Raw genomic sequence first — 10,422 nt, forward strand, 5'->3', positions numbered from 1 at the left:
TTGACCAGGATGGTCTCCCATCTCTTGACCTCGTGATCCACCCGCCTCGGCCTCCGAAAGTGCTGGGATTACAGGCGTGAGCCACCACGCCCGGCCCAAAAAATATATATTTTATTACCAGTACCATTACCTGTGTTACTATCACCAGTGAGACTGTTACTACAATGCTGGGTGATAAGGTTTGGCTCTCTCCCAACCCAAATCTCATCTCAAATTGTAATCCCCACTTGTAGAGGGAAGGAGGTGATTGGATCATGGGGGTGGTTCCCCCGTGGTGTTCTCATGATGGTTCTCACAAGATCTGATGGTTTTATAAGTGTTTGACAGTTTCTTCTTCACATACTCATACTCTTCTGTCTACTGCGCAGTGGGAAGAAACTACTGATTGTAAGTTTCCTGAGGCCATCTCAGCCATGCAGAACTGTGAGTCAATTAAAAAACCTCTTTCCTTTATGAATTACCCAGTCTTGGGTATATTTCTTTATAGCAGTGTGAAAACAGACTAATATGCTGGGTCTTTTCCCCACAGTAGGAGAGAGAGCAGTAACACTGAGTGTCTAGTGTTCCTTGTTTTTCCCTGTTGGGCCCAAGCTTCCATGGTCACTTAGTTCTTAGAACAACTCTAAGGCTTGTACAACTTTTCACCACAATTCTGTTTATTTTATTCCTTAAACCAGAATGTTTCTTCCCTGTTACTGCTACAGAATAATCACCCCTCTGGAAATTGGCACTTATTCATATATGAGTGTACTTTCTAAGGCAGGGCTATAGACTTATGAGCAGTAATTGCATTTCATTTAATGTCTCCAAAGCCTTGAGTTCTGTGGGGCCTGGGTGAGTTGGGTGGGGACCTGGGATGTGTGTGCTGCTGCCTGCCACTGCTGGCAAGTGGGATGTGGTGGTGGCTGCATCTTTGGAGATCTGATCTCTCACACGTGATAGCAAAGAGCAGATACCTCAGTGGGAAAGTGTGTATTTTACTGATCTATTTTGTTGTTGGAAATTCATTAAAGGTCAACAAACATTGGAGGCAAAAGAATATGGCCAACATGTGGCTGCTGCTTTGAGGCATTTTGCTTTTCCAATAGTTAACTTTCTTTTTTTTTTTTTTTTTTTTTTTTTTGAGACGGAGTTTCGCTCTTGTTGCCCAGGCTGGAGTGCAATGGCGCAATCTCGGCTCATCGCAACCTCCGCCTCCTGGGTTCAGGCAATTCTCCTGCCTCAGCCTCCCAAGTAGCTGGGATTACAGGCACGCGCCACCATGCCCAGATAATTTTTTGTATTTTTAGTAGAGACGGGGTTTCACCATGTTGACCAGGATGGTCTCGATCTGTTGACCTCGTGATCCACCCACCTCGGCCTCCCAAAGTGCTGGGATTACAGGCGTGAGCCACCACGCCCGGCCAGTTAACTTCCAAGGTATACCAGAATAGCATAATAAATAGTCTCAGTTGCCACAGTAGACCCTTGGGTTTTGTGGACTTAGACTTTGCCATTTCAGTTATTTTCCAGGATCCTGACCAACTTTGGCCTGTAAGGATGTAAGGCTGGGGCATAAGAGCAAGTGGTTGGGCCTGGGGAGCCACTTGGCACTCATGCTGCCTTCTTATGAAATGCCATGATGGTATTTGTGAATTTTGGAGATTTGCAAAGATCTCAGGTATATCCCTTTAGAATGTCATGGATCTACTATGTTTTTTAAGATTTGATTTGTATATTTGTATACATTTTTATGTATTTATTTGAGACAGAGACTTGCTTTGTCACCCAGGTTGGAGTACAGTGATGTGATCTCAGCTCTCTACACCTGCCGCCTCCTGGGCTGAAGCAGTCCTCCTGTCTTAGCCTCCCAAGTAGGCTGGGACTACATGGCGGGCACTTGCCACCATACCTGGCTACTTTTTGTATTTTTAGTTGAGATGGGGTTTTGCCCTGCTGCCTAGACTGGTCTCAAACTCCTGAGCTCAAGCAGTTCACCCACCTCAGCCTCCCAAAGGGTTAGGATTACAGGCGTGAGCCACTACACCCAGCCTACATTTATATTTTTAAAACCACATAGTTCCATAAGGCTTATAAGTAAAGAGAAACAAAACAGCAGTCCCCTGTCCCATCCTTTTCCCCATCAATTACCCAATCCCAGAGGCATTTTCAGTTATTTCAGCTATTTCTTCCACTGTTGACTTCTGTATTTCTTTCTTTTTTTTTTGTTTTAAGACAGGGTCTCACTCTGTCTCCCAGGTTAGAGTGCAGTGGCGTGATCTCTGCTCACTGCAGCCGCTGACTCCCGGGCTCAGGCGATCCTCCCACCTCAGCCTCCCAGTAGCTGGGACTACAGGCATGCGCTACCATGCCCGGCTAATTGTTTTTGTATTTTTAATGAAAGATGGGGTTTTGCCATGTTGTCCAGGCTGGTCTCAAACTCCTGGGCTTAAGGGACCCACCAACCTCGGCCTCCCAAAGTGCTGGGATTATAGGCATGAGCCACCATGCTTGGCTAACTTCTGCATTTCTAAATAACATGCTTATATTACTATTTTTTGAGAGAACCAATTTCAGGCTGTATTTCTAGACTAGTAAGGAAAGTGAGGATTTAACTTTATTATACCATTTCTCCTGTGCCCCCTCCCCCCATGCAAAGTTGCTTTCTCTCATCATCCCAATATCCCACATTTGGTTTAGTGTACATATTTTATGACTGTGTAAATATTGCCTACAAATGAACTACATATTGTATCCTACAAGTAAACAATCTTTTTTTTTCCTGGAGTTAATTGTTGCTTCATTTAAAATTTTCTTGTTTTTAATTTGTTTTGGTTTTTGTTTTTTTTGAGACAGAATCTTGCTTTTGTTGCCCAGGCTGGAGTGCAATGGCAGGATCTCAGCTCACTGCCACCTCTGCCTCCCACATTCAAGCGATTCTCCTGCCTCAGTCTCGTGAGTAGCTGAGATTACAGGTGCCCACCACTATGTCTGGCTAATTTTTGTATTTTTTGTAGAGACAGGGTTTCACCATGTTGGCCAGGCCCATCTTGAATTCCTGACCTCATGATCTGCCCGCCTTGGCCTCCCAAAGTATTGGGATTACAGGCATGAGCCACCACACCCGGCCTTCTTTTTTTTTTTTTTTTTTTTTTTTGAGACAGAGTCCAGCTCTGTCACTCAGAATGGAGTACAGTGGCGTGATCTCAGCTCACTGCAACCTCTGCCTCCCAGGTTTAAACGATTCTCCTGCCTCAGCCTCCTGAGTAGCTGGGATTACAGGCGAGCATGACCACACTCAGCTAACTTTTGTATTTTTAGTAGAGATGGGGTTTCACCATATTGGTCAGGCTGGTCTCGAACTCCTGACCTTGTGATCTGCCTGCCTCACCTCCCAAAGTGCTGGGATTACAGGCATGAGCCTCCGCTCCTGGTCCTTCTTGTTTTTTTAATGACCTATCTTTGCATTTTGATAGAACTGGTAAATTCTAAATCCATTCCTTTTTTCCACCCTCCTTGGAGACCCGCTCCTTGAAGTCCTTCCTGCTCCAGTCTGACTGCTTTTGCTCTCCAGGCCTGCCTAATTGTTATCTTGGGCTTCATCATCATTCTTGGGATTCCCTTTGCCTGTCTTCTCTGGTGGGTCTGTTTCCTACCATCTTAGTCGCCTCTTGAGAAAGGATAAACCTTTGGTTCTTATCTGAAGATGCCTTAGCTTATTGTCATAATTGATTAATATTTTGGTTGGGTGTGGAATTCTAAGTTGGAAATTATTATCTTGAATAATTTTGAAGGAACTGTCATCTTCTAGCTTTCATTGCTGCTGTGGCAAAGATGAATGCCAATTTTATTTGGGATATCAGCCTAGTGTGGGTATTTGTATCTTCATTCATATTGTTGAGTACTTGTTGGGCCTTGCTAGTTTTAATAAGCAGATTTCTTCGGTTCTCAGAATTTTAAAAAATACCATGTCTTACATCATTTTCCCCCTCTGTATTCTGCCTTTTCTCTTTCTGTAGTCTGATGTTGGACCTGACTAATTCCTTCCCTTTTTCTTCATTCACGTATTTTTATTATTTGAGACAGGGTCCTGCTCTGTTGCTTAAACGCTGGAGTGTTGTGGCATAGTCACAGTTCACAGAAGCCTCGACTTCCCAGGGTCAAATGATCCTCCCACCTCAGCCTCCCAAGTAGCTGGGACCACAGATACATGCCACCATGCTCGGCTTTTTTGAGATAGGTCTCACTCTGTCACCCAGGTTGGAGTGCTGCAGCGATGTGATCTCTGTTCACTGTAACTTCCACCTCCCAGGCTCAAGTGATCCTCCCCTTTCCTCTTCAGCCTCCTGAGTAGGTGGGACCACAGGCACACACCATCATGCCTGGCTAATTTTTTGTATTTTTGGTAGAGACAGAATTTCACCTTGTCACCCAGGCTGGTCTCAAACTCCTGAGCTCAGGTGATCCACCCCCCTCAGCCTCCAAAAGTGCTAGGATTACAGGCATGAGCCATCACATCTGGCTTAGGGTTTCTTTGTTTTATTTTTTATTGGATAGATTTTCAGCCAGGGTTCTTGCCTTAGCCACACCATCATTCCGTTTTCCCTGGCAAGGGCAACCAGTTCCTTGGCTTCAGGAAAGGGATTTCTATATGTCAGGTTGTTTTATCCACTGCCAGTTTAGGATTTTAGCTTTTGAGGTGTGCTCAGTCACTTAGCACTCAATTACCTGCTCCCCAGCTTCCAAAATGCTATTGAAGCCCACCTCATTTTCCTTCTTCTTGTGGGTTTATACCTTTAAAACAACAACTAAACCAAAAAACTTTAGTGTCTTTTTTTTTTTGAGATGAAGTCTTGCTCTGTCACCCAGGCTGGAGTGCAGGGGCGCGATCTTGGCTCACTGTAATCTCCACCTCCCGGGTTCAAGCAATTCTTCTGCCTCAGCCTCCCAAGTAGCTGGGATTATAGGCGTGTGCCACCATGCCTGGCTCATTTTTTGTATATTTAGTAGAGACTGGGTTTTACCATGTTGGTCAGGCTGGTCTCAAACTCCTGACCTCAGGTGATCTGCCCACCTTGGGATCCCAAAATACTGGGATTAACAGGCGTGAGCCACCATGCCCTGCTTAGTGTCTTTTTAGTGGGGTTTCAGGAATAAGCAGGCGGCAAATGTGTGTGCAGTGTGCTACCACCTATAACTGGAAATCTTCCACACTAATACTGATTTGTCCTTTTCGCTTATTTAAGGTTACTAAGACTTTGGAATTTCTTGGCATTCATTCCTCATCCTGAGGGAATGCAGAACTCTAACAAACTTCTGTGGGATAGATATGCCATCACTCACACACTGGTCTTTACTAACTTAGACCCTCAGTGGTATATGTGGCTCATATGAATAGTAAAGAGGACTCTGTCAGTAGCAGAGCCCACATGTGTGCATGCCTACTGGGCTGATGGCTGCATTGGCATTTGTTCCTTATATGACATGCTCTCAGTGTATGTGCCCATCATCAGAGATATCACAGGTTTCAAAGGTCCAAGCTTGGCCATCCATTCCACTCTTTTCATCACACCCTTTATGTTCTGACTTTGACTGAAGCTTTTCTAGGTCTTAACATTTTCTTTCTTTGTTTTCCTGTAGGGTCATGGATTTTCCTGGTCACTTTGAACAAATCTTCCAGCAGCTGAACTACCAGAGACTTCATGGCCAGCTCTGTGATTGTGTCATTGTAGTGGGGAATAGACACTTTAAAGCCCACCGCTCCGTGCTAGCAGCATGCAGCACACATTTCCGAGCCCTATTCTCAGTGGCAGAAGGAGATCAGACCATGAACATGATCCAGCTGGATAGCGAGGTGGTGACAGCAGAGGCCTTTGCTGCACTGATTGACATGATGTATACCTCCACCCTCATGCTAGGGGAGAGCAATGTTATGGATGTCTTATTGGCAGCCTCTCACCTGCATTTGAACTCTGTTGTTAAGGCATGTAAACATTACTTAACAACAAGGACGCTGCCCATGTCTCCCCCCAGTGAGCGTGTTCAGGAGCAGAGCGCCCGCATGCAGCGCTCCTTTATGTTACAGCAGCTGGGACTAAGCATTGTGAGCTCAGCCCTCAATTCCAGCCAGACTGGTGAGGAGCAGCCAGCCCCCATGAGCTCTTCCATGCGCAGTAACCTGGACCAGCGCACGCCCTTCCCCATGAGACGCCTTCATAAGCGCAAGCAGTCTGCAGAGGAGCGGGCCAGGCAGCGCCTTCGACCCTCCATGGAAGAGTCTGCCATTTCAGATGTTACACCAGAGAATGGGCCTCCAGGAGTTCATTCTCGAGAGGAGTTCTTTTCACCAGATTCTCTGAAAATTGTGGATAATCCTAAAGCCGATGGAATGACTGATAACCAGGAAGACAGTAGTATCATGTTTGATCAGTCTTTTGGCACTCAAGAAGATGCCCAGGTGCCCAGCCAATCTGACAACAGTGCTGGCAACATGGCACAGTTGTCTATGGCCTCTCGTGCAACTCAGGTTGAGACTAGTTTTGATCAGGAAGCTGCAACTGAGAAAAGTAGTTTTCAGTGTGAAAATCCTGAGGTTGGCCTCAGTGGGAAGGAGCACATGAGAGTGGTGGTTAAATCTGAGCCCCTGAGCTCGCCTGAGCCTCAGGATGAAGTGAGTGATGTGACCTCACAAGCAGAAGGCAGCGAGTCTGTGGAAGTGGAAGGAGTTGTGGTGAGTGCTGAGAAGATAGACCTCAGCCCTGAAAGCAGTGATCGGAGTTTTTCAGATCCCCAGTCTAGCACAGACAGGGTAGGTGATATCCACATTTTGGAAGTCACAAATAACCTAGAGCATAAGTCCACTTTTAGTATTTCAAATTTTCTTAACAAGAGCAGAGGAAGTAACTTTACTGCAAATCAGAACAATGATGATAATATCCCAAACACCACTAGTGACTGCAGGCTGGAGAGCGAGGCCCCCTATTTGTTGAGTCCAGAGGCTGGGCCTGCAGGTGGCCCCTCCTCTGCCCCTGGCTCCCATGTAGAGAACCCATTTAGTGAACCTACAGACTCCCACTTCGTCAGGCCTATGCAGGAGGTGATGGGCCTGCCGTGTGTGCAGACTTCAGGCTACCAAGGAGGAGAACAGTTTGGGATGGACTTTTCCAGGTCTAGTTTGGGCCTCCACTCCTCCTTCTCCAGGGTAATGATAGGTTCCCCAAGGGGAGGAGCCAGTAATTTTCCATACTACCGCCGCATAGCTCCCAAAATGCCAGTTGTAACTTCCGTCAGGAGCTCACAGATCCCAGAAAACTCTCCCAGTTCCCAGCTAATGATGAATGGAGCCACATCCTCATTTGAAAATGGCCATCCTTCCCAGTCTGGCCCTCCACAGTTGACCAGGGCATCTGCTGATGTCCTGTCAAAGTGCAAGAAGGCCTTATCAGAGCACAATGTTTTGGTTGTAGAAGGAGCTCGCAAGTATGCCTGCAAAATCTGCTGCAAAACTTTTCTGACTTTGACAGATTGCAAGAAGCACATCCGTGTTCACACAGGTGAAAAGCCCTATGCCTGCCTGAAGTGTGGCAAGAGGTTTAGTCAGTCCAGCCACCTGTATAAACACTCAAAGACTACCTGCCTGCGCTGGCAGAGCAGCAATCTTCCTAGCACTTTGCTCTAGCTGTTTGTCCTCACAAGACAATGCTGAGGCCAGTTGTCAGACTGAATTTCTTTTGGTAAGCAATTAATGCCTTTGGGTTCGAGGCTTCCAGCTGCCCAGTGTCTCCTAAAAACAGTTCAGCAACTAATAACCGGAGAACTAACGTGTAGTATTTGTGCTGCCACATTTCTTAGTGAAGTGCACATCTTGGGAAAGGGATGAAATCCCTGAAACCATGTTCTTCCTTAGGGTTGAGTAATGCAGTCAGAAAATAGTTTGTAATTGATGGTAAAAGTGGCACATTTAGAAATTTAAAAATTGAAGTGCAAAAAAGTTTTTTTTAGCAATTTTTGTAAAACTGTGTAGCATTTAAATTTCCTATACCTTCTGATGGGAATATATCCCTGTACAGTGATGCAAAATGCACTTACATGTAACCAGTGGTGATTTGGTGCCTGTCTAAAAGGAAGGCCTTTGAGGACAGGCCTATCTGCCACAAATGCTTTAAAGTGTATCATGAGCTAGTCCTAGGCCTCAGAAAGTACTGTATTTTTTATTTTTACCTGATTTGCAGTCACAGACACTGCACTTTGGTGCTGACACTGGGTCCAGAGTGAGCATTCTCTTGGACTATTAGGTGTATATACTTTTAAATACATCACTGTTGGACAAATGTTTTAACAGTTTTTTTCTGGTTTAAAAACAAAATTGTAAATGGAGTATGTACTTGTAGAGAGTGACAAGGTATTGTTTCTGTATGTGCTGTTTTAGCAGTATTTTAATCAACTTGTATTACAGAAGTTACAGTTCCATGTTAGGAAGTCAGAAAAGAGCTTGTGTTTTTGTCTTTGTTCTGATGACGTGGAGTCATGTTTTGTGGGGTCTTTCACAGCACATTTACCCATTGCTCCATCCAGATGTTGAGGGCCAGTCTAGGCTCACACATCCTACCCAAGGACAAGCCTGTTCTCCACTTCTTTACACTCTCCTCCCCATATAGCAATCTCTCCCAGGTTTGGGTTACTGTTTTCAATGACAAATTAACCAAAAATATCTCCTATGGGTTTTATTACTTTTATGTACTATACTTTTAAACAGTATGGACCCTAAATTTTATTATTTGTTGCTCCCCCAATCTGATACCAAATGTTTAAAATTATTTGAAATCCAAACTTGGTAGTGTTCATGGATGAATATTTTTCTAGGCTATGTAAGAGAGTTAAGCAGCCCACAGCATAGAAGGAATCAAGTACCATCTGAGACTGTTGGAGGCACTCGGGTCACTGCCCAGAGCATCTCTGGGCCCTAGAGCCTCACTTACCCAGCCTCACCTTGCTGTCCTCTGACACTGTGTCACCGAGGCTGTTAGTGGCACCTGTTTGAGGGCAAGTGTGCATCCAGGGGAACAGCACAGGTTAATGCATCTCTCTCTAGAACTCATGAAGTCAGTTTAATTAATTCATGCATGAACATGAGTTCATTTTGTTTTATATAGCTTAGAGATACCAAACCGTCATGCATAATTCAGATAAATTCAGTTTTTGTGTTTAGAAACTTAGGTATATATAGCCGGAAGCAAAAATTTCGTGTTGTTTTCTCTCCTGTTAATCTAGAGTGTGCAGTTACACATCTGTGGATAATTTCATGTTCCGGGGGGCTTGGCATCTCCTATGGACTGATTCCCAGGAAAAAAGCCCAAAGGAAAACCTGTGATTCCTTTCAATCAGATGTGGGAAAGAGCCTATTGGAGGATATGGGGATCACCTGTAAAATTCAGTGTCATGTATGGCTCCTTGTTAGCAGTCATGTTCTGACATGGGATTAGGAGGCTCCCCATCTACCCTCTACATGATGTAGGGACCAGTGTCTTATGAGATTAACCTTGGGACACAGGTGGGTTAGCCTGGAGAAAAGAAGATAGGCCCTGCCTAGACCCAGGGAGATGAGCCAGTGACACAGGCAGAGCGGTGCAGGCCTCCTTCCCTTCTATTTGGAGTGCCAGGAGCCTGCCCGCTCACCTCTGCTGAAGCTAAGTGGACTTCTTTGCTTTGGGGGCTTATCTCTGATACATGTTGGAGCTCTGCCTCTCCACTGCTAGATGGAACCTGGAATCTCTCATCTACCTCTTAGTCGGTCAGTTTCTATGTGTGAGAAGCAAGCTTGTGGACCAGTGTCCTTGTACATGCTGTAGCACTTAAAAAATTCTTCCAGGGTTCCCTGGGAAACCAGTCCTAGGGTTCCTATGATGTGTAGTTTCTACCTGGATTATAACTGGTATTGGGTACCTGAATTTTGATTGGTTAGCCTTAATTATAGTCTGGCATGATCATATAGAATCTTTTCTGGTGATCAGATCATAACGTTCTATCAAGGCATCCATGTCAGTGGTGCTATGCTGGTTACAACTTGAGATTTTGAAATAAAAAATTTGTCATATTCATGCCTCTAAATATGTGTTCTTTTTCTTTGTTTAGGTTATTAAGGTTGAACAAAAGAGGGTAATATCTCTTTGCTAACCTAGAAAATAATGCTCCTTGAAAATAATGCTGTCCTCTATTAACAGGCTGGGTGTGGTGGCTCACACCTGTAATCCCAGCACTTTGGGAGGCCGAGGTGGGCAGATCGCCTGAGGTCAGGAGTTTGAGACCAGCCTGACCAACATGATTAAACCCGTCTCTACCAAATATAGAAAAATTAGCTGGGCGTGATGGCATGCATCTGTAATCCCAGCTACTTGGGAGGCTGAGGCAGGAGAATTGCTTGAACCTGGGAGGCAGAGGCTGCAG

The 10,422-nt window shown here is 45.1% G+C and overlaps 1 protein-coding gene across 2 annotated transcripts in view; it reads left to right on the forward strand.

Moving 5' to 3' along the window:
* The window catches only part of ZBTB5 (zinc finger and BTB domain containing 5), a 46,025-nt gene extending 35,953 nt beyond the window's left edge, over positions 1-10,072 (forward strand). For both annotated transcript variants that reach the window (XM_012463398.2, XM_012463399.2), the window contains exon 2: positions 5,620-10,072. In XM_012463398.2, coding sequence (XP_012318821.2) covers positions 5,624-7,657 — 2,034 coding nt within the window. In that variant the 5' untranslated portion in view covers positions 5,620-5,623 and the 3' untranslated portion in view covers positions 7,658-10,072. The remainder of the gene's footprint in view (positions 1-5,619) is intronic.
* The last annotated feature ends 350 nt before the right edge of the window (positions 10,073-10,422 follow it).

Source organism: Aotus nancymaae, unplaced genomic scaffold, assembly GCF_030222135.1.
Source record: "Aotus nancymaae isolate 86718 unplaced genomic scaffold, 86718_ANA_hifiasm-v0.15.2.pri h1tg000003l, whole genome shotgun sequence".
NCBI classification, from domain to species: domain Eukaryota; kingdom Metazoa; phylum Chordata; class Mammalia; order Primates; family Aotidae; genus Aotus; species Aotus nancymaae.